Genomic DNA, 24,890 nt, shown 5'->3' with positions numbered 1-24,890 from the left:
AGCGATATCTTCCCATGTAGTGAAGATAATGCTGTGATTTTGGTATTGTTTGAAACCTTATCTATAGCTGCTACCAATCCAAATATATGTCCAACTAAAGCAACCTCCCTCCCCATTCAGTCTGGAGAAGGAAGGGGAGCAGTTACAGAACTGAGAGGCTGCAGGAGGAAAGGAAAAATAGTAAACATATATAGAAATGTGGCATTATCATCATTGAACTGACCAGCATAATAAAATTGTTAGTTTTACCACACACAGTGAACACCGAAAATAAATTCCCCAAAATAATGTAAAAATTGCTGTTTTTATGTTGCCCTCTAAAATTAAATATTAAAAGTTATTAAATACACTATATATACCCGAAATTGTTCCATAAAAACCTACAACACATCCCGCAAAATAAAAAAAATTGAATTTTTCTTTTGCTTTCCACAGATGATTGGTGATAAATTAAATCGACAATAATTATTTGTGACAGAATTTATTGAAATAACAGTATTAGAATAGAGATAGAATGAAAGCCTGTATTTTCATGAAATGATTCTTCCACCATGTACAGAAAACATTTTACACCAGATATAGAAATGTGCGTACATATACAAATCAGCAGATGGCATACCGTACCTGCAACCTGTGCTACTGCAAAGGGGTCCAGTAAGTAAGGAGGCCCATTGTAACACTAAAAGCATATTCCTACTATTTATCAGAGTGTATGAGAGGGAGGGAGTTAATGGGTGTCATGAATCATATGAACTAGTAGTGTTCTGTCGTGAATTTTAGGAGGTCAAGAGGCCCCTATACCATTGCACAAGAGCCCTCTGGTGTCTGTATATCCAAAATAGTTCTACTACATCATTAAACATAAGCTGGAAATGCATCTGAAGAATGAAGGTTCCATAGTCTGGTTGCAGTATGATTAGTAGATCATAATACTCCGAATTCTGAAACAAGAAGAAGGAGAGAATAATTATAGATTGTACAATCAATGTATGCGACCCCTGTTAGAGGGGGGTCAAAAGTTATCTGAAAAGAGCACATCATTGTTGCTGCTTTGCAATCCGTGAGCAAGGAATGCTATTTAGGCTTGTAGTACTTCATGATAAACTCTTGGAAAACAATCAATGCAGAATCTTAATGAACATCTTATGTCATTATGCACTTCACTGAGGTTAAAGGGGTCTGTTTGAGCTGTTTTCTAGTTGTTGAGGGCCTGTTTAAATAATAAAAATACTTTACCAAGCCTCCTCCCATCCAGCACAGCGGCTCTGTCCTCTCCCCTGGGCTGCCGCTATGAAATAGTGTTTTGGCTGTAGCCTTATACCACTGCAGCCAATCACTGGCCTCCCTGTTTTTGTACCATGTACCTCTGCAGCCAAAACCAAAATGTCCTGGCTGTTGCCTGGCAGAAAGGACAGAGTGGTGGCGCTAGATCGGAGGGAGTTTGGGATGGTACAGCAAGTTAGGCTACGTATGTATGGTGAAAAAAATGATGATGAAAAAAAAGAACTCATCCTCTTTAACGGCAAGGTTTGTGTTTAAATATATTTATCTAATAAAAAATAGGTAAAATAAAATAGTGGGGCACGTCCCCTCCATTTTCAGAATTGGAGATGGCATGGAGCCAAACTTTGATATGACATAGTGATATATCCAAGGTTTTGATCAGACCCCATTGATTGCTAGAATAACAAGACAGAAGCGCTAACAGAGCATTCTCTCCTCATTGCAGGCGATGGGCTCAGTATAAAGTGTGCAAGTCCATCTCCTGCAGTGAGGAGAGATAACGCACTATGCAAGCTCTTCAGTCTCAAGTGATTGGGGGGGGGGGGGGAGTCTCAGCACTCAGACCCCCACACATCATTATGACACATGAATTTTTTTTTTATTATTATTTTTTTTTTTTAGTACTGAGACACTTTAAATATTTATCTCACACCTTTTTAACCATTCCTGGTCATACGCTCATATTAATATTCACAGTAGAAATTAAAAAGTGCTAAAACCCCATATTAGTCCTCAAAGGTTAGTGGCAGCCTTACAGTGACTCCCATATATGTATACCCTATACTTCATGATGTTTCACATTCTACAGGGTGGGGCATTTATATCTATACACCTTAATAAAATGGGAATGGTTGGTGATATTAACTTACTGTTTGTGGCCCATTAGTATATGTGAGGGGGAAAACTTTTCAAGATGGGTGGTGACCATGGCGGCCATTTTGAAGTCGGCCATTTTAAATCCAACTTTTGTTTTTTCAATAGGAAGAAGGTAATGTGACACATCAAACTTATTGGGAATTTCACAAGAAAAACAATGGTGTGCTTGGTTTTAACGTAACTTTATTCTTTCATGAGTTATTTACAAGTTTCTCTTTGTTTACAGCCATTGACATGTCGCCGAGGTTAACACGTGCGGAGCGGATAGAAATTGTGTTGATGTCTGGTGAACGCAGTAACCGGGTCATTGCAGCAGATTTCAATGCAAGACTAGCAAACAGCTTGCTAAGTTTCGTGAAACTGGTTCAGTGTTGGATTTGCCAAAATGTGGACGCATGAAATCTGTCACTAATGAAGAAACATCAGTGGCTGTCCTAGCTTCATTCAGCAAGAGCCCACAGCGTAGCACTCGCCGCATGTCACTGGAGAGTGGCATTCGTCGAACATACCTTCGGCGGATATTAGCTACTCACAAATGGCACCCTTACAAACTCCAGCTACTGCAGCATCTCAACGAGGATGACCCAGATCGGCGCACTGAATTTACAGAATGGGCAAAACAAAAATTGGAACAGGACCCTCAGTTTACGCAGAAGATTTTGTTCAGTGATGAGGCAAACTTTTATGTGAATGGTGAAGTTAACAAACAAAACCACCGCTATTGGTCTGACACTAACCCACATTGGATAGATCTCTCCAAGACTGTTGGAACCAAAAAATTGATGGTATGGTGTGGTATATGGGGTACAAAGATATTGGGACCATTCTTCATCAATGGAAACCTCAAGGCCACTGGATATGCGAAATTACTACATGATGATGTGTTTCCCTCTTTATGCACTGAAGCTGGCATGTTCCCTGAGTTTTTCCAGCAAGATGGTGCACCACCACATTATGGGTGTCAGGTCTGAGCATTCCTAGATGAACAGTTTCCTGGAAAGTGGATTGGTCGTCGTGGGCCAGTTGAATGGCCCCCAAGGTCTCCCCATCTGACCCCCTTAGACTTTTATCTTTGGGGTCATCTGAAGGCAATTGTCTATGCTGTGAAGATACGAGATGTGCAGCACCTGAAACTACGGATACTGGAAGCCTGTGCTAGCATTTCTCAGTGTGTGAAGAGTGGGAGAAGAGTGTTGCATTGACAATTCAACACAATGGACAGCACATTGAACACATTTTATAAGTGGTCAGAAACTTGTAAATAACTCATGAAAGAATAAAGTTGTTCTTGTGAAATTCCCAATAAGTTTGATGTGTCACATGACCCTCTTCCTATTGAAAAAACTAAAGTTGGATTCAAAATGGCCAACTTCAAAATGGCCACCATGGTCACCACTCATCTTGAAACGTTTCCCCCCTCACATATACTAATGTGCCACAAACAGGAAGTTAATATCACCAACCATTCCGATTTTATTAAGGTGTATCCATATAAACGGCCCACCCTGTATATAGCTCTATCTGATTATATTATTATTTATTATTAAAGCGCCATTCATTCCATAGCGCTGTATATATAATAACTCCAAGGCAGCAGGCTTTGTTGACTGGGGAGAGTGTGCAGCCATTGATCATGATAGATAGGTCTGTTGGGGGGGTTGAACAAGATGGGGGAAAGATTATGAATTCTGTCTTATCCATGTTAAGTTTAAGAAAGCGAGAGGCGAAGAAGGATGATATAGAAGATAGACATTGTGGGATTCTTGATAGTAAGGTGGTGATGTCTGGACCAGAGAGGTAGATTTGTGTGTCGTCAGCGTAGGAGTGATACTGAAAGCCATGGGACTCTATGAGCTGTCCCAGGCCAAAAGTGTAGATAGAGAAGAGCAGGGGTCCTAGGACAGAGCCTTGCGGGACACCAACAGAGAGGGAATGAGACGAGGAGGTGGTGCGGGAGTGGGAGACGCTAAACATCCGGTCTGTGAGGTATGATGTAATCCAGGATAGCGCCAGGTCAGTGATGCCAAGAGATGTGACAGTTTGCAACAGAAGGGAGTGGTCAACAGTGTCGAAGGCAGAGGACAGGTCAAGGAGAAGGAGGACAGAGTATTGTTTCTTGGTTTTGGCTGTCAGTGAGTCATTGGTGACTTTGGAAAGGGCAGTTTCGGTCGAGTGGTGGGGTCGGAAGCCAGATTGTAGGCGGTCAAAGAGGGAGCAGGAGGAGAGGTGGGAGGACAGTTCTGAATGGACATGTTGTTCAAGTAGCTTTGAGGCATACGGAAGAAGTGATATGGGGCGATAACTGGACAAGGAAGATGGGTCAAGTGAAGGCTTTTTGAGGATGGGTGTAATGGTAGCATGTTTAAAAGCAGAGGGGAAGACACCAGAGTTTAGTGATAGGTTGAAGACATGAGTTAGGGCTGGGATAAACACTGCAGTGAGGTTGGGGATGAGGTGGGATGGGAGTGGGTCAAGTGCACAGGTGGTCAGATGAGATTTGGAGAGTAGAGTGGAGAGTTTTTCTTCTGTAATGGTGGAGAAGCGGGTTTTGGGAGAAGAGGACCGAGCAGTTGTGTAGAGGGTCTGTGAGGACTGTGTAGTAAAGCTTTCTCTGATGTGGACTATCTTTTGTTTGAAATATTTGGCAAAGTCCTCAGCTAAGAAGAGAGGAGAGGGTGGGGGCGCTGGGGGATGGAGAAGGGAGTTAAAAGTGCTAAAAAGTTGTTTAGGGCTGTGTGACAGGGAAGATATGAGAGATGAGAAGTAGGCCTGTTTTGCATCAGCGAGTGAGGATTTGAATATGAGAAGGGATTGCTTGTATGCGGTGAAATGATCTTTAGATTTCTTCCATCGCCGCTCAGCAGCCCTGGAAGCTTGTCTGAGTTTTTTGGTCAGGTTGGTGTGCCAGGGTTGTCTGTTGATTTTCCGGATTTTGTTGTGTGTGAGGGGGGCAACAGTGTCCAGAGCTGTACTTAATGTGGTGTTATATAGGGTGGTAGCAGCTTCTACCATCTTGGATGGTAGAGAGTGGGAGAAGAAAGTCAGAAAGCAAGCAAAAGTCGAGATGTTTGAGGTTCCTGCGGGGGGGTGCTAGTGTGTGGACTGGGGGAGCTGCAGAAGAGACCAATGAAGAGAAGGTGAGTAGGTTGTAGTCGGATAGGGGGAGAGGCGAATTAGAAAGGTTAGATAGGGAGCAGAGGCGGGTAAAGATCAGATCCAGAGTGTGACCATCTCTGTGTGTGGGAGCTGAAGACCACTGTGATAGGCCGAAGGAGGAAGAGAGTGACAGGAGTTTAGACGCAGCCGAGTGGCATGTGTCAATAGGGATGTTGAAGTCACCCATGATGATAGTGGGGATGTCGGCAGAAACAAAGTGTAGTAGCCAGGTGTTGAAGTGGTCAAGAAAGATGGTGGCTGGGCCTGGAGGGCGGTAAATGACTGCTACTTGAAGGTTGGAGGGAGAGTAGATGCGAACATATAGTAGTTATATAGTTCTATCTGTCCATCTAGTACTCATTTGTGTGTACTTTTTAATTTTAACATACTCACCCTGACCCATTGCGTATCAGTTCAAATGCTTCATTGATTTGATCCAGTTTTAACTTTTTGCTAATCAAGTGGTCCAGGCTGATTTTTTTATTCATATACTGTTCCACCAGTTTTGGGATATCAGTCACACCCTTGTAGCCTGTGCAAATAAATATAGTTTTTAATTTATTTTCTGGATTATTAATGAATGGAAGCATAATGTTTAACCCAATGTATGAGTTACACCCATTTCTATAGTGTGACGCTCAAATACATAGACATTTTTTCCTTATAAAAGGTATCTTTAGCCCCTTTTCCACTTCAAAGAACTGGCTCAATTTTGCTCGATTCTACCCTGTTTTCCACTAGTTCAGTGTTGCAGATAGTGAATGGTGCCTTTTTGGTGCTATGTCAAAGGAGGTTCCAAGCATGTTACGCCAGTACCATAAAGGTGACTTGACCACACTGCTAACTAGTAATTGGTCTGAGAGCTACAGCTACAGTACCATATCCACAGTGGAAAGTAAACTACCTGCTGCCAAAAGGAGGTAGAGCAGGGTACAGCTGGTATCATGCAGCAGAAATGCACCTTTACAAACCACTAAAATGGCAATAGCCAAATGTTTCCTAATGCACAGTCAGTTGAATTGCATATTTGGATATTCCCCATAAGGTTTCCCATATTTGTAATGCTAGATTTATATTATGTTAATTTTTTTTTTTTCCCCCACCATAATGGCGCTTCCAGTTCACATATACAGTGAGGAACAGAAGTATTTGAACACCCTGCGATTTTACAAGTTCTCCCACTTAGAAATCATGGAGGGGTCTGAAATTCACATTGTAGGTGTAGTCCCACTCTGAGAGACAGAATAAAAATAAAACAAATTCAGGAAAACACATTGTATGATTTTTAAATAATTTATTTGTCTTGCACTGCTGAACATAAGTACTTGAACACCTGAGAAAATCAGTGTTAATATTTGGTACAGAAGCCTTTATTTGCAATTACAGAGGTCAAACATTTCCTGTAGTTCTTGACCAGGTTTGCACACACTGGAACAGGGATTTTGGCCCACTCCTCCACACAGATCTCCTCTAGATCTGTCAGGTTTCGGGGCTGTTGCTGTGCAACACAGAGTTTCAGCTCCCTCCAAAGATGTTCTATTGGATTTAGGTCTGGAGACTGGCTAGTCCACTCCAGAACCTTGATATGCTTCTTACAGAGCCACTCCTTGGTTATCCTGGCTGTGTGCTTCGGGTCGTTGTCATGTTGGAAGACCCAGCCACGATCCATCTTCAATGCTCTGACTGAGAGAAGGAGGTTGTTGCTCAAAATCTCACAATAAATGGCCCCATTCATCCTCTCCTTACTACAGTGCAGTCGTCCTGTCCACTTCACAGAAAAGCACCCTCAAAGCATGATATTACCACCCCTATGCTTCACAGTAGGGATGGTGTTCTTGGGATGCAACTTATCCTTCTTTTTCCTCCAAACACGACGAGTGAAGTTTAGACCAAAAAGTTCTACTTTGGTCTCATCTGACCACATGACTTTCTCCCATGCCTCCTCTGGATCATCTAGATGGTCATTGGGAAACTTCAGACGGGCCTGGACATGTGATGACTTGAGCAGGAGAACCTTCCGTGCAATGCATGATTTGAAACCATGACGGCGTAGTGTTCTACTGACAGTGACCTTTGAAACTGTGGTCCCAGCTCTCTTCATGTCATTGACCAGCTCCCCCTTGTAGTTCTGGGCTGATTTCTCACCTTTCTTATTACAGTATCAGTGATACCCCGCAAGGTGAGATCTTGCATTGAGCCCCAGTCCGAGGGAGACTGACAGTCGTCTTTAGCCTCTTCCATTTTCTAACAATTGCTCCAACAGATGATCTATTTTCACCAAGCTGCTTGGCAATTGCCCCATAGCCCTTTCCAGCCTTGTAAGGGGCACAATTTTGTCTTTGGTCCTGCCCATGGTAGTACTTGGCATCTGACTGACTGTGGGGTGGACAGGGGTCTTTAAAAAGCTCAGACAGGTGCTACTAAGTTAGATTAATGAGTGGAGTACAGGTGGACTTTTTAAAGGCACAGTAACAGGTCTTTAAGAGCCAGAATTCTTGCTGTTTCTCAGGTGTTCAAATACTTATGTTCAGCAGTGCAAGACAAATACATTCTTTAAAAATTATACAATGTGATTTCCAGATTTTTTTTTTATTCTGTCTCTCAGAGTGGGAATGCACCTACAATGTGAATTTCAGACCCCTCCATGATTTCTAAGTGGGAGAACTTGCAAAATCGCAGAGTGTTCAAATACTTCTGTTCCTCGCTGTACATTACCAGATTGTGTTTAGGTAAAACCTTTACAGAAGACAGTCTGGGTATAGACAGAAACTAGGATAAAGATACCCCTTCCTGAATTGAAACTGATGAATCCAACAAAAAGGGGTTGTCTGATCAGGACAGGTCCTATGTATATGTCCCCACATGCCAATCTAATCTATTAGCCACAGTGCAAAGCTGCCAACATGCCGCAACTCTCCCTCTGGTGGATTCAGCCCGTCCTCATATTACATGTCATAGATGACTTTTCAAATATCTTACCTCCATATACAGATCCTTTCAGTGAACGCCCTGTGAGAAGCAAACCTGGATTCAAGTTAAGTGTATCTGTAGGAGATGCCACACCTAGGATTACAGCAACCCCATTACTTAGGTACGTGGATCGAAGAGCAGTCATCTAAAAACAAAATGTAGACAATCCATGGTATTATGTTTTTAAGGGACCTTTTACACAGTTAGATTTTCTGCCTGTTAATGAGCGTCTATCTACAATATACCATGTTGATCGGTACCAGGGGTGTACATAGAAATCATTGTGCCCCATAGCAAGAATCTGAATGGGGCCCCCATGCCTACATAGTTGCCAACTGTCCTGAATTTGCTGGGATTGTCCCTGGTATTCAAAGACAGTACCGGCAAAGTCGCAATATTTCGGGCTGAATTTTACAAACAGAGACATTGTTAATATGTTTCTAGCCCCTCTCACTACCCATATATATAAAACATGTGCCCCCCCCCCCCCCCCCCCCGCCAGTGTAAAGATCTAAAATGATCTGACGATTAAAAGGGTTGTTGAGATTTTTGCAAGGATAGCCCATCCTGAGGACAGGCCATCTTGAACTCATTGGTGGGAGTCTGACATTCCCACTGATTAGCTGTTCTGCAGGAGCGGGGGTTTCAGAAGTCGGCACAGGAACTATTCTAATGAAAGTTACAGGAACTACACAGCTCCATCCATCCACTGCACTGTAACGAGTTCTGTCCACTATACACTGGAGAGGTGTAGTTTAGACACCTACTTCTGGCACTGGAGGTTCTACAGAAGTGAACATCTTATCGGTGAGACTGCAGTCCTCAGGATAGGCAATCATTTTATAAAGATGGTGAAACCCTTTAATGTATAGCTATGGTTGCAGAACCAAGGTTACTGGAAATATGCCATAACAGCACCATGTTATCTACAAAGATATGGTATGAGAATCAAATGTAGTACATAAATATAGTACCAGAAATAAGTTAACTGCATTTTATGGACAAGTTTTTGCTTCTGAATCCTGACCTGAATGCAGACCAACTGACCCAAGCGTTATATATATATATTTGTGGTCCTGGCTGCGGCGCGAAGCCTGGCATGCGAGTCCTGATACCTAATCTAACTAGGTAGGCTAGTGGTGTGCCCTTAGCCACGTAACAAGGGTAGGCCAATAAAGGGGGCATACCCTGAGTGAGATGTATTGAAGAAGGGTCGGGAGGGTGAGGCGAGAGAGGATGCACCCCCATATGCAGGGCGGCGGGGTTTATGAAGTCCCCTATGCCCCTCCCACAAATGCAGGCTGAAATTCAGCCTGCTAGATTTGTGGTCCTGGCTGCGGCGCAAAGCCTGGCATGTGAGTCCTGATACCTAATCTAACTAGGTAGGCTAGTGGTGTGCCCTTAGCCACGTAACGAGGGTAGGCCAATAAAGGGGGCAACAAATGCGAGTAGGAAATGGTTTATTGATGCAACCCTTTTATTGTTGTTATTCATTTTTGTTTTTACAGTACCAAGTCGGAGAAAGCTCTGGCGATCTCGTCTTTCGGATGCGGGATGTACCGCGAGAAACACGATGATTGCCATCTACCCATTTTGCGTATGATGTGAGCCGGGACCCCGTGTTTAAATGCGGCGGAGGCGGCTCCGATACGGAACGAATAGCTCGATATGGGCCGGGGGTTAAACCCTAAACCTGCTGCGAGGCTGTGCATGTGCTTGGTAAACTGCGAGGACGAGAGTGGCTGTGAAGGGAAAGGAAGTAAAGGGCTAGCTGGAGCCCGGTTGCCTAGGGTGGCTAGTAATCTATTGAGGACGGCCACTGGGCACCATGGGTTGGTAGTCGGGAAATATTCGATGCGTACGGGGGGCCCTATTTGCGAGGTTTTGGAAATTGGGAAGGCGAAGATGAAATGCTCGTGTCTGCGGGTGAGTTGGCTTAGTACGGGACCTGAATTATGAGGGGAGGTGCTAGTAAATTCCCCAGGCCGGAGAAGTTGTAGAAACTTAAATAGAGGGCAGCTTTGAGAATGCTGCTTTTGAATGGCCCAAAAGGATTGCCGTCTAGGGAGGTTGAGATCTTCCTGAACAAGTCCCCCGACACGGGTTGCCTGGTGGGTTCGGACTTGTTGGAGCTCTTCTGAATGCGATGCAATGTGGCTTTGATGGCATGGGAGGAAAATAAGGAGTTGCAGCCAGGGTGACGGAGGTGATGCTGGACCCCCGACAAATACAATCTGATGGTACTGTATGAAAGGTGAAGGTCTTTGTGGCAGTATGCCAGGAAAGCCATGATGAATGGGACTTCGTCCGTGTTGCCCCTAGGGTGAAGATGAGAAAAAACCTTAAATGCCTTCCAACCTGATTGGTAGTTTCTGGTGGAGTTCTCAGACAGGGACTTGCGGATGAGAGATTGTGCCACTGATATGTGCCTGTCTAGTCCAAGATCAGGGATTCGAAATCCGGGGGGGTTATCCCAAGTCTTTCGGCTTGTGGCATGACCTGGAAGAAAAGGTTAAGATTTAGGTGGGACAAGCAAGGCGTCTGCTGCTACGTTCTTGATGCCCTGGATGTGGGCACAAGAGATGTGGAAATTATGTTTTAGAGCTAGCCAAGTGAGTTTGCGCATGAAGCGCATGATCTTGGGCGAGGTAGACCTACCTTTGGTAAGGATGTCAACTACCGTGTGGTTGTCTGTGATGAAAGATACCGGCATGTTGTTCCATTCTTTGCCCCAGACTTGGGAGGCCGCCACGATGGGATATAATTCTAGGAGGGGAGAAGACTGAATGGCCTGTGGGTCTGAGTAAATTTGGGGAGGCCCGGAGTCCGCAAACCATTGCCGACCGAATAAGGCGCCGATTCCGACGGATGCGGCCGCATCGGAATACATGGTCGGGAAGGTCTCACTCCAGTGTGGAACGAACAGTGAGATGCCATTCCACTCTGATAGGAAGACCCTCCACATAGCTAGGTCAGCCAGGGCTTCCCGGTCAAGCTGGATAAGCGAGTCTTGCGTCGGGGCCGTAGGCAATAATTGGAGGAGTCTTGATGTGAAGGAGCGACCCTGTGGCATGATTCGGGTGGCGAAATTGAAAGAGCCCAACAACGACTGTAAGTCGCCCTTCGACATGGTCCTGGATCCCACTTGAGTGGAAATGGATGTTTGGAGCCTGTCTAATTTGTCCTCTGGGAGTCTGACCTCTATTCTAAGGGTGTCTAAGGAGATGCCTAAGAAAGTGATGACAGTGGAGGGGCCATCGACCTTTGACGGTGCCACTGGGACCTGTAATGCAGTGAAAATACTGAGGAGACTTTCCAACCTGTCGAGCACGTGGTTGGGGTTTTCGATCAGTAAGAAGTCATCCAGGTAATGGATTACTCTGGGACAATTGCCGTGGTTTACCAGAATCCAATGGAGGGCCTGAGCGAACTGATCAAAGAGCCAGGGGCTGCTCTTTGACCCGAACGTGAGGCGAGTGGCGAAATAATACTGGTCCCTCTATTTGATTCTGTGAAACCTCCAAAGATGCGGTTGGACTGGCAATAGCTTGAAAGCGTCGGAGATATTCACCCCCACTTGTAATATCAGTTGTATTGCTTCATCCAGGGAAGAGTATTGCATCGAAAACTCTTTGGACGGGATCAATGAGTTAAGACTTGGAATGCAGGAGGCATGAGGCGCTGACAAATCGTAGATCAAACGCTTTTTATTGGTATTTTTCTTGGTGACCAGACCGATGGGGCTTACTCTGTAGACATGAAAAGGTGGTTGGGGAAACGGGCCTAAGATGAATCCCTTCTGCAGTTCAGCCTGCAGGAGAGAATCCACTGAGCCCGGGTCCTCCATGGCTGACACCAGGTTTGGTGTTTCCCATGAACCTTGGGGCAAGGTGACAAGACCGGTATGGAAGCCTTTGGAAAATCCAGATTGCAGGAATTGTACAAAACCGGGGTTGTGATGAGTTTTTAGGAGGGAGATCAAAAGGGGAACATTGATGGCTGCTAGTCAGCTTTTCGCAGCGTGTTGGGAGCAGGAGGATTGAGGGTGGGCCTGAAAGCAGGTGGAACAAATATGGAGTGCCTTACACTTATTGTAGTTGCAGAAAGTGGAATTATAATTATTGCATAAATGATTTTTTCCCAGGAATACTATGGGCTGACCTAATTTGTCCAGGAGCAGACCTGACTTTAGGGAAGCTGAAGCGCTGGGCTGCTGTTTTGCCTGGGAAGTGACGTGTGCATTGGGGCACCAGTCGGAAACATGCAGCACCGACTGACAATTAGACCAATACGGGGATCCAAGTCCAGCAAAATGTCTACAGAAAATCTCCATGTCTAAGGATGCCCAGTTGGTGACATGTTGAAACTGGGTGAGGGCGGCGGCTGCCTTCGGCGAGAATGACCTATGGTAGTCATAGTAGGCGAATCCTCCGTATTTGTACCTGAGCTCCGTGACCCTGTACAGGTATGTGTCGAGCTCCTGCCTTCTGGCTGGCTGCGCGGAACAGATGATGTCCCGATACAGGCTAAACGCAAGCACAAACTCCAGGATAAAGAGTTTTTTGTTAAGGCATGTGTCTTTGGACTTCAGTACCACTGACACATCGCCTCATGCGATGGTCCTGCTTTCTATGGTGTCATGGGTAGAAATGAGGACCGCCGCTAAGTTGACGTCCTTGCCTGCCAGTATGTATTTGCGCAAGTTCTCTGGAACGAAAAAAGAGGGAGCAATCTCGGGAACCCCAGAAAACTTACCTGGGGAAGAAGGCCGGGAAGTGGAAGGACCTGGAGTGGGATCGATGGGAGCGGTAGGTGACGCGTCCCTACTTTCGACTGCCTGGAGTCTGGTGTTGATGTCACAGATGGAACTGGACAGGTTATTAATGGTGGCGTGTAGTTGCGTCAGGGACAACTGGATGGTAGACATAGAGACTTGCTCAGTGGGCGCCGTGGATGGCTCCGGAAACAACAGGCGATACAGTTCGGCCTTGCGGGCTGTGGCCGAATGGCGTATCCCTCGCTTGTTTAGCTCGGCAATCATCTTAGGGATTGTCCAAGTTTGGTAGGATGAAAGGCTTTCTTGCTCCGAAACCGCGGACTCTACAGTTGACAAAGCGTCCTCGATGTCGGAAACGTGAGACATGGTGAGCTGAAAAAATGAAAGGGACATGATGGTAGGGGATGATCGTAGGATGGGCGTGGTCGGGGGCGGGGCTGCCAAAGAGAATACTCGTAGCGAGGTGCGGGGCCTTATCCTAGCTGGTGACCTAGGGATACGTTGGTCCCCCTGCGAGGCGTGCGACTGTCAACTTACCTGAATTTACCGGAGCTGCTTGCACCGAGACTAAGGGAACTCCACCTGAAAAGAATGGTATATGTTGCCACGATTGGCTATGCCGGGAGGCCGAAATATCGAATCGTACTTTCAACTTACCTGGACCGGTATAGAACAAGATCGTACATGTTGATTTCACGAAACCATGACTAGAAAAGCGACCAGACGTTCATGGGATATGACAGGACTGATGCCAGGAACGAAAGGCATTGGCTGCCGCTGAAGTAGGCCCGATATGGGGGATGCGCGGATCGGGCGGAACCGGCAGGACGATACGGGGTAATAGCACACGGGCGAGACCATGAACCATTATGACTGACGGAAGGACTAGCAACGGAGAGTCTGCTGGGGAAACGTGTACCAGGGTGATCCTGGGTAACCTGGGAATGACAGGGGTAGGAGACATTTAGACATGGACAAGGAACGGTCCAGGGCGTACATGGTGAGGATAACTGCCGTGGGAGACGAGAGGCCTGGGCGTACCAGGCCAGGTGGCAGAAGAATGAACATGGAAGAAGAATGTGACACGTAAGCAGGACGGAGACCAGGGCGCACCTGATTAGAGTGAGAACGCGTGGTGCTTGGGCGCACCAAGCGTGGGAAGACATGGGTTGCATGACCCGAAGAGAAGGTAAATGAGAGGGACAGAACCCACGTGAATGGAGACAGAAGAAAACGTGGCACACGGAAAGGAGGGAATCCAGGGCGTACTTGGAGCAACAAGACGAGTGAAAGACCCCCGAGGGAAATCAGGCGGGGGTGAGGAACCTGAGCGTATCAGGCGGGTGGGACCCGACATGCAAGGATGAGAGGAATGTGGCATGAAGATGCCAGGGCGTACCTAGCGGAAAGGAGAAGACAGAAGTTGACAGGACACAGTAGGACGTTTCTTATTTATCCCTTTTTTCTTCTTTTTTTTTTTTTTTCATGCTGCGAGTGATCCAGTTCTCAATACCAGGTACGGAACGAGATTTGTAGAATTACGTGCTAAAAGAGCTGGGAAAGCAGCACGAAATATGGTGAGTACAGCAAAAGCGGTCTGAACATGGTGTTCTGCAGTCCTGAATACAGAATAGGAATTCAGGATCAATGATTTTACAGATTGCAATGGAAGCAGCTAGAACCTCGTACATTCACTATGTGGGTCCCCAACCTGGAATGGGGATTTCCGGACTCCCAGAATGAATAGCCCACACAGCGCATGCACGACACCTGAACTACCTCTTACCAACTTAGCGATGGAAAGCGCAGATGTCAAGTTTGTGTGAGCCTGTACCGCTTTTGTTGCAAACCCCAAATAGTTTTACTTCTTTTTTTATAAAAAAAGTAATCAGGGCCAGCTTTAAAAATATCCTTATGTGCCAAATTTCAACGTGCATGTGATGGCTGCGAGTCCAACAAAACTGGCCCGCTGCAGGCGTCCAGGTATGGTGCCCATAATAAGGACAAATAATGCAGGGCCCTGTTCACATCTAGTTTGTCCCCACATGGACTTGTTTGTTGAGTATAAGTGTTGCGGATGATCTATCCAGGAAATACATGATCAAAATCGGCTCTATGAGCTTGTGTGGGGGCCCGACTGCAGTAACCAGGTGTGGCCACTACACCGTATGTGGAGCTGTGGTGTAGCGGTGCACAGCAGCTACTGAAACAGCTGATTGGAGCGGTGCAGGCGATGTCAGAAGGATTGGTATGATAAAATTTGGCCTGGGCACAGTGAGGTGGTAATATACAACATGCCAGATGCTAGGGTACAAGTTAATTTAGGACGCGAGGTGATTACTGCTGCCGGCTCCTGGCTCGCTGCAGCGGGGGAGATCACGTGGTTGCGTTCCATGGTGGAACGCATGGCAGGCTGGAGCGCGATTCTCCAGATAGCGGCAGGAGGGGAGGATGGTCGTCGTGCAGCGCGGCTCGTGCGGAGGTAACTGGTGGGAACCAGGGGAGGAGGGGGGAACTTACCCTTGATGGCAGGCTGGAACGCATGGCAGGCTGGAGCGCGATTCTCCAGATAGCGGCAGGAGGGGAGGATGGTCGTCGTGCAGCGCGGCTCGTGCGGAGGTAACTGGTGGGAACCAGGGGAGGAGGGGGGAACTTACCCTTGATGGCCGTGAGTTCTGGCGTGCAGGATCGCGGCGCGTGCAGGATTGTGGGAAAGGCCGGAAATGATGCATAGAGCAACGAAGGTGCAACTCCTCCTACCCAGGAACGCCAGGCGAGAGAGGACGTGCCCCCATGTGCGTGGCGGCGGGGCTTATGAAGTCCCCTATGCCCCTCCCACAAATGCAGGCTGCTAGATATATATATTTAAGAAATAAACAGCAGCACTCCCTAGTTGCGAGGTGCAAATCCTCAACTGTTCCTAGGACATGGAACGATGAATGTATAGCAAAAAAAGTCAATAGGTGAATAATTTATTACACCCAACAGCAATGCAGCATTTCAGCTCTCTCAATGGAGCCTTTGTCAAGCTAGTGATAATAGTGCTCCAAACACATTTAAGTACATAAGTGTTTCATAATTGGTAATAAACATATTACCTTGATTACAAAGTGAATAACATGATTATAAATAGAATTCTGAATCAGAATAGCAATGTAGCGGGGGCGCAGACCTAGCGGAATGCGTATTGACTTGGGGGGAGACTGCAGGCAAAGGAAGGGTTAAGAGTTTGGGAACGTGTAAGAGGGAAGGTAGTTAAGGGGTGGAGCTGGAGGACGGTTTGGCGGGCATTATAAAAAGGAAGTGAGGGGAGGGGCTCGGGGTAGTTGCAGAGAGCGAGGAAGTTATGGCGGACCTGGAGGCTTTGATGGCGGCGGTGCGAGACGCGGCGCGGCAGCACGGTATGGCGTGGCTGCAGGATCACCTGACGGGGGCTTTGAGTGCGGTTCCTGACCCGAGTGGAGCGGGGGAGGTGCGGACCAGGACGCGCCGTTTGGTCCCCCCGGAGCGGCTTAGCCCGGAGGCGACCCCACGTGTCAGGAGGCGGGTGCGGAGTCCTTCCCGCGGCCCACAGAGGAGAGAGGCGGTGCCGGCGTCCCGATCGGCACCTCGGCGCAGCGGGAGGTCAGTGGCGGCTCGGGCCGGGGCGGCGGGGGGGGCTTCGGCATCCGCTGGGTCTGCCCCCAGGTCCGGTACTGCAGCGCGCGGAGGTTCTGGGCCACGGAGCGGGGGACTGCGGTCGACGGACTCACCTGCGGCCGCGGGGGGAGTCCTGCTGGAGGGAGGTGATGCGGCCGGGCGGGGACCCGCCGCGGCCTTGCGTGCAGCTGGGTGTGAGGAGAGTCCGCGTCTGGAGGCCGCAGCCGGGAGGAGGGGTCAGGCGCTGGGGGCCGCGGCAGGATACAGTCGAGGTGGTGGCGCGTCGCGGCCCCTGGTGGAGGGCCGGCGACAGGATGATGGAGCGCCGACTGGGGGTCCGGTGGTGCTTCTGCCCCCGGTGCGGCGGTGTGGCGGGAGAGCAGAACATGAGGGGGGCACAGCGGTGGCCGGGGCCAGGAGGTCCTTAGGCGCAGCGGTTCGGCATGGAGGCAGGGACCAGGAATCGGGTTCCCACACCCTCGCTAGGAGCCATAGCGGTGGGTCTTCATCCGGGCGGAGTATGGAGGAAGGAGAGCTGGAAGCGGATCCTCCACAGGCGGCGGGTGTCTTGGCGGTGGAGGAGGTGCCGGATGCTGTGCCATCATCGAGTGGGGGCCCGTCGGGGACGTCTGGTGGAGGAGCGACGGCTGCTGGGTCTTCTTCCCAGGGACGGCCAGGTGAGAGGACATCTGGGCATGCTGTGGTGGGGGCGGGGATTGGGGATGCTGTGCCTAGTCAGGTGGGGGGAGGGGGTCCTGCGTTATTAGCGCAGGAACTGTTATCTGGTATGTTGGCTCTGTTGACGAAGTTGGGGCAGGGAGCAGCGGTGTCGCCGGCGGCGGTTTGGGATCCGTTGCAGGGCGCCGGTGGTACGGGAGTGGTTGCTGGGGCGGAGTGCTTGGGTTCTCAACCTGGGTTGTCTGCGGGGGAGTCAGCGAAACAAGGAGGTGTGCTGGGTGATGGTGTGCGGTTGGCGGATGCGGCTGTCACGACCCTCGGTCTTGGTCGTGACTCCTTGGGAGCCGCATGCGGTTGCTCGCGTTTTGGAGTTCGTCAACCGCAGCTGGGGGCACTTAGTGGTTGCCTCAGGTGCGGTTGTCGCGGACAACAGTCATGCGTGCGGTTGCCCTTGGCAACGTGTTTTATATGGGTGCACATTCCCTGTTTGGTGTCCACAGGGTTTGAGTTGTATGCACTTCCCCTTTTAGTTGCTGTCCTCCCTTCCATTGGTGTTGGAAGGGTTAATCCCCTTCTGTGTGTTGTGAACATTGGGTGTGTCTCTGTGTGGGTGTGACCTCAGGCCTCCTTATATGTTGGTGTGTTGGAGTCTGAGGGTTCAGTTTGGATTTGGCTCAGCTTGGTGTGGAGCTCTGCTCCTGGGCTGTTTGTTATCCTGTCTGTGTGAGCCACCCTTATTTATTATTCTGTTTCCCTTGCTGTGTCTGTTGTCCCCTCCGGTGTGTTTGTCATTCCTCTCCCCACCTGGTGTATGTAGTTGTGGTGTGGGTTTTGTCTGAGAGGTTTGATTATGGTGTGTGATGGCTCCGAAAGGGGCGTGCTTACCCGGAGGGGTTAAGCGAAGGCAAGACCGTGGGTTTCCCAGCCCGGAGCCTCTTTCCATCTTGGCTGCGGCAGGTAAGAGTAGATAACATTGTTATTGTGCTTTGTGTCTTACCTGCCGTACGGTTTCCCCCATTGCCTTGCATCCTGTCAGCTACTGGGCCTCTGGAGACGCCAGTCATCCGTGTCGAGGATGCACAGGCATTCTCTGCCCTGTCATCAGGCCTAGGGTGTAGCAGGGATAGCAGGGTCCTAGGTTGGAGAGTATGAGCCCCCTTACCTTATGAGGCGGCTCATACGCTAGGAGTCCAGGGAGAGCGCTTAGGGTTACGTGAGGAGGTGACCAGCTCCCTGTTCCCTGCTATCTGGCGTTGCAGCAGCAGCTATTGCACGGTGGGGGGTTTTCCCCACTCACCACCGTGACAGCGGCTAAGGGTGAGGTTTATGTTTGCTTCGAGGGTCCGTTGGGAGCGCACCTGAAGCAGGAGGTTAAGGACAAGATTTGGCGGGATGAATATGTTGAAATATTCTCCCTGCTTCCGTTAGAGAAGTTCAATTTGGATAGGGGTAAGCCTGACGAAAGTAAGCGGGAGGAGGAGGAGAAGCGGAGGTATAGGCTCATTCCGCGTACGTTTCAGAATTGGCTCCAGGCGTTTGCCATATTTGCTAGTGTGGTGGGGGAAAAGGCTCCGGAACATTGCTCAGCGTTGTTCGGTTATATGGACGCCATCGGTGAGGCACATCGGGTTTATGGGGGTGTGGCGTGGCTCAGATACGATGAGCAGTTTCGGCAGAGGAAGGCGGTTAGACCGAGCATTAGATGGGATCATAAGGACATTAGTCTTTGGATGAAATTGATGACGGCTCCGAAGGCGGGGTCTATGCCCTTTCGAGGGGGGGCCGGGGGTTCCTCGGCCGGTGAGGGGCAGGGCGGTGGGAGGAAGGGCTGTTGCTGGCAGTACAACGAGGGCCATTGTCGGTTCATGGCCGAGTGCCGGTTCAGACACGAGTGCTCCGGTTGCGGAGGCGCCCATAGTCTGTCCAAATGCTTCAGGAGGGGGAGAGGTAAGGGACCCGAGGTTGGGCAAAAGAGGGGTGACGCCGGTGAAGGTGGGAGAGATGGTGCCTTATCTAGAGAAGTACCCAAATAGAGAGGCGGCTGCTTTGTTGCGGGACGGTTTTCAGTGGGGTTTCAGAATTCCGTGTCAATCGGTTGGGGATGGTACAGTACCGCGGAACCTGGCTTCGGCTTTGCGTTGTCCGGGGGTGGTGGCTGAGAAGATTGAGAAGGAGGTTGCTGCGGGACGGGTTGTTGGTCCTTTTGTTTGTCAGCCGTTGCCGGATTTTTGGGTATCACCATTGGGGCTGGTGCCCAAAAAGGAGCCCAAAAAGTTTCATTTGATACATCACCTGTCCTTTCCGCCGGGTGGGGCGGTGAATGATGGTATAGCGGAGGAGCTGTGTTCAGTTTCATATATACGTCTTTTGACGCGGCAGTGCGGTGGGTACGGCGTTTTGGTCAAGGGGCCTTGTTGGCCAAGACCGATATTGAGGCGGCGTTTAGGTTGTTGCCGATCCATCCAGATAGTTTTCACTTGTTGGGTTTTCAGTGGGAGGGGAGTTTTTATGTAGATTGCTGTTTGCCGATGGGTTGTGCGATTTCTTGTTCGCTGTTTGAATGTTTTAGTACGTTTTTGGAGTGGGTTGTCAAGATGGAATCTGGTTGGAATTCGGTGTTACACTATCTTGATGACTTTTTGTTTATCGGCCCCGCGGGATCGCGGGTTTGTTCGGTTTTGTTGAGGACTATGGAACGGGTGGCTGCTCGTTTTGGTGTGCCGTTGGCCCAGGAAAAGACGGAGGGACCGGCAACGGTGCTTCGTTTTTTGGGGATTGAGATTGATACTGTGGCTATGGAGTGTCGGTTGCCGGGGGACAAGGTTAGGGGTTTGTTGGAGGATTTGGCCTTTTTGGTGCGGGCCAGGCGGGTTCAGTTGCGGAAGGTCCAGTCGGTGCTGGGTAAGTTGAATTTCGCCTGCCGGATATTGCCTATGGGTAGGGTGTTCTGCCGACGGCTGGCACAGGCCTAGGCGGGGGTTGTGGTTCCGTTTCACTATTTGCGTTTGTCCTCGGAAGTGACGGATGACTTACGGGTATGGCAGGCCTTTTTGGAGGGTTTCAATGGCCGGGCAATGTGGTTGGAGGCGCCTGTCTCTAATGTGGACTTGGAGTTATTCTCGGATGCATCGGGTTCTGGCGGTTATGGGGTGTATTGCGGGGGACAATGGAGTGCGGGTCCCTGGCCGGGGGAGTGGCGAGAGGCAGGTTTTCTTGGGAACTTGGTCTTGTTGGAGCTGTTTCCGATAGTGTTGGCTACCATTCTGTGGGGTGACAGGCTACGCAATAAACGAGTGCGTTTTTATTGTGACAACATGGGGGTGGTGCAGGTGATTAACAGTCAATCGGCGTCATCACCTCCGGTGTTGAGATTACTTCGATTGTTGGTGTTGCAAGGTTTGCGGTTGAATTCTTGTTTTGTTTCTGTTCACCTACCGGGGGTTGAGAACTCCGTGGCTGATTCTCTTTCTCGTTTCCAGTGGGATCGTTTTCGAGGATTGGCACCGGAGGCGGAGGTTCGAGGGTTGTCCTGTCCCCAGTGGCTCTGGAGCGTGGCCTTGGGGTCTCGGCTGACTTGATTCGGCGGTCAGTGAGTAAAGGGACGTGGGCGTCCTACTCGGCAGTGTGGTCGCTTTGGGAAGGTTTGTTGGCACAAATGGGGGTGGGTGATGTAGGAGAGGAGTGGCAGACCTTGTTGGTATATTGGTTGGGGGTGTCGTTTAGTGAAGGGTTGTCCTTCTCTGTTGCTTCCAGGCGGGTGGCGGCGGTGTCCTTCTGGTTGCGTTTGCGCGGGAGGGCGGACGTGACCAAGAGTTTTGTGGTGCGGCAGGCGTTAAAGGGGTACCGCCGCGGGGCGGTTCGCAGGGATGCGAGGCGTCCAGTGTCCTTTGAAGTTTTGTTGCAGTTGTGGGAGCAGGCTGGGGGGATTTGTGCTTCGTCTTTTGAGGTCGTGCTGTTTAGGGTGGCTTTTTCCTTAGCTTTCTTTGGGGCGTTCAGGATATCGGAGTTGGTGTCCGCTACTCGGAAGGGGTCTGGGGGTCTGTTGAGGGAAGATGTTAGTATTCAGGATGGTGTATTGCGATGCAAGTTGCGTAGGTCCAAAACGGATCAGGTTGGTAAGGGGGCAGTGTTGTGGTTGCGGCCTTTGCTGGGGTCTGTACTCTGTCCGGTGCGCTGTGTGGAGGAATTTTTGGCGGTGCGGCCACGTGGTTCAGGTCCTTTACTGGTGCATCAAGACGGATCTAGTTTGTCGGTTTTTCAGTTTGTGGCTGTGTTTAGGTCTTGTTTGAGGGCGGCTGGGTTGCCGGCCCAGGAATATGCGTCGCATTCGTTTCGGATTGGCGCAGCGACCGAAGCGGCCCGGTGGGGCCTGGGGGATACTGTCATCAAGAGGATTGGCCGGTGGGAGTCGTCATGTTTTCGGTCATACGTTCGGCCACATTTGTTGTAGGGAAGTTCTATGTAGATGTGGCCTTAAGAGAATTTTCGTTTGCTGGGTTTAATGTTGGGGGTGTGTTGTTTTGTTTTACAGAACCGGAGTCTGGATTGGCGTGGATTTTCGGACACTCGTATGTCTACTGGGGTGCATTGCGGGCGGACGTGCGGCGGAACGGTCGGCTTTTGGGGTTTTCCCCTGAGGAGTTGCAAGTACGGTGGATCGGGCTGCGGGGCCTCATGTGGGGTCGTGTGTTGCCGGAGTTTCAGGCGTACGTAGCCTTGGATCGGGCTCCTGACATTGTGGTGCTGCATGTGGGGGGTAATGACCTGGGCGTTCGCAGGTCCCGTGATGTTATCAGGGACATTAAGCTTGATCTGCTCCGCCTGTTGTCGCAATTCCCGGACCTGATCGTGGTGTGGTCGGAGGTGGTCGCCAGGAGATCTTGGCGATTTGCGCGGTCAGTGGACCGTATTAATAAGGCCCGGGCGAAATTAAATAAGGAGGTAGGGCGTTTCGTGCGTCGCCAAGGGGGATTGGTGGTTCGGCATCAGGAGTTGGAGGCGGCTTCTCCTCAATTTCTGAGGTCGGATGGTGTACATCTGAACGATCTGGGTATGGATATGTGGGCTTTGGGGATTCGTGATGGTCTGGAGATGGCTTTCAAGGTGTGGCGTGACTCCCACAGGTGAGGTGTCACCGGTGGTCATTGGTGGCAGTTTCTGATGGGGGATCCTGGGGGGCAATTCATGGTTAAGAGATGCGCTAGATGGTGGAATGCGCGTCTATTGGAGTTAAAATAAGCTGGTTAATGCGCTTCCTGTTCGGCCTAAGTTGGCCTAGGGGAGTTGTATACTTGGAATTGGTGGATCTGGTGTCCTTGGGTCGGTGAACGCGGCCAAGGGCAAGGAAAGTCAGGAAAAAGGAGATCGGGAAAAAGACGTGTTTTGGGGTTGCCTCCCAGGATCTCTTGGAGGGTTAACAGCGGAAAATGTTAAGATAATGTGTTGATATTATGGTTAAATAATATGCATGTTTGGAAAAGTTGTAAGTTATATGTTAATTTAATAAAGGTGGCCTGGTACGGCCATATTTTACCAACAAGATTGTGGTTGAGTATTATTAACGAAGGAGGGGATCGTGGTAAGGGGTACGGGGTAGCCGGAAAGGTTCTTCCATCCCATTAAGTCATTAAAAATATAAAAACATCAAGTGCTTACAGCGATGACAATGACATACTAATACATGATCTCACATCCATATTACTGTGTATATTCCTTAATTGCATATTATTAATTCATTATTAACTTATCAAGTGCTCCTGTGTTCGGGTGCTCGGGTCAAACACCTCGGGATGCTCGGGTGCTCTACTGAGCACAATGGAAGTCAATGGGGGAGCTTGAGCATTAAACCAGGCACCCCCTTGCTCTGAAGATGGGAGGGTGTCTACTTCATGCATCTTGGACTTCCAGGTCACTGCTGGGAACGATGTTGTCCGAGTAGTACGCCACTTTTACAGACTGTCAATAATACGCTCAAAACCGAAGATAAAATCGATTTTAGAGGAAACATTGTTAGGAAACATTCTTTCCTGTATATTTACTTGTATATAAAGTGCAAGTGCTGCCAAAAATTACAAGGAAGAGGCACTCCGATACAACCTGTATATCAGATAAAGGAGAGCCTCATTCACATTGTGGTTCAATTGTTCAGGTAGTGGGACTCCTACACTCATAAAGCCTATGCACTAAGTGAAAGGGCTGCCACAAATTACAAGGAACCGGCACTCCAATACACCCTTTATTACACATAAAGGAGGGCATCATACACAGCCTTGAAAAATTATGATTGATGGCCTGCTGGTGACCCCTTAAAAACATGTGGAGCAAGCGCCTGCTGATCTCACCATCTAAAACATTATGGGCGAGGGCCTGCTGCCGCTTTGGTGACTCTAGATAACCTGGGGCCGATCACACGTCCCCGTGACGGCGACGTTCCATCCGGATGTCTGCCCTATCAACTTTCAATGTTATTTTCAGTGCCAACCACGGTGACCACGGGTAAGGGGGAATCACTGTTTGATTCCAGAGAGGGAGCCTGAGAAACCTATTAGGTATAATTAGGTGAGGGCCTGCAGGTAAGCTGACTCTGTAAAACATTATAGATTCGGGAAAACAGCATGGGGAGGATGTCTGGATGCATCTTGGACTCCCAAGTCTCTGCTGGGAACGATGTTGTCTGAGTAGTACGCCACTTTTACAGACTGACACTAATAAGCACAAAACCAAATATAAAATAGATTTAAGAGGAAAAATTGTTAGGAAACATTCTTTCCTGTATATTTACTTGTATATAAAGTGAAAGGGCTTCCAAAAACTACAAGGAACTGGCACTCCAATACACCCTTAATTACACATAAAGGAGGGCATCATACACCCTTGAAAAATTATGATTGATAACCTGCCGGTGACCCTCAAAAACATTAGGAGCAAGGGCCTGCTGGTGACCCTCTAAAACATTATGGGCGAGGGCCTGCTGCTGAGCTGACCATCTAAAACATTAAGGGAGAGGGTCTTCTGCAGAGCTGACTCTCTAAAACAATATAAATTATGGGTGAGTGCCTGCTGCTGATCTGACCATTGAAAAAATTATGGGCGAGGGCCTGCTGGTGAACTGACCCCGTAAAATATTACAGTTGAGGGCCTGCTGGTGAGCTGACCCTCAAAAACATTATATGCAACGACCTGCTGGTGAGCTAACCCTGTAAAACATTATGGATGAGGACCTGCTGGTGAGCTGACTCTGTAAAACATTATGGATGAGGGCCTACTGCTGATCTGAGCAATGAAAAAATTATGGGTGAGTCTCTGCTGCTGATCTGACAATTGAAAAAATTATGGGCCAGGGCCTGCTGGTGAGCTGACCCTCAAAAACATTATATGCGAGGGCCTGCTGGTGAGCTAACCCTGTAAAACATTATGGATGAGGGCCTGCTGGTGAGCTGACCCTGTAAAACATTATGGATGAGGGCCTACTGCTGATCTGACCATTGAAAGAATTATGGGCGAGGGCCTG

General features: G+C 49.0%; 1 protein-coding gene across 1 annotated transcript in view; it reads right to left on the bottom strand.

Annotated features, from left to right (window-relative positions):
* Positions 1-471: 471 nt before the first annotated feature.
* The window catches only part of LOC122944179 (NADP-dependent alcohol dehydrogenase-like), a 77,384-nt gene continuing 52,965 nt past the window's right edge, over positions 472-24,890 (bottom strand). The window contains exons 7-9 of the mRNA XM_044302410.1: positions 8,296-8,431; positions 5,710-5,848; positions 472-941 (exon numbers count right to left, since the gene is read on the bottom strand). Coding sequence (XP_044158345.1) covers positions 917-941; positions 5,710-5,848; positions 8,296-8,431 — 300 coding nt within the window. The 3' untranslated portion in view covers positions 472-916. The remainder of the gene's footprint in view (positions 942-5,709; positions 5,849-8,295; positions 8,432-24,890) is intronic.

The sequence above is a fragment of the Bufo gargarizans genome, chromosome 1, assembly GCF_014858855.1.
Source record: "Bufo gargarizans isolate SCDJY-AF-19 chromosome 1, ASM1485885v1, whole genome shotgun sequence".
Classification (NCBI taxonomy): domain Eukaryota; kingdom Metazoa; phylum Chordata; class Amphibia; order Anura; family Bufonidae; genus Bufo; species Bufo gargarizans.
The sequence above is the reverse complement of the archived record's forward strand: the minus strand, read 5'-3'. Positions and strand labels throughout refer to the sequence as shown.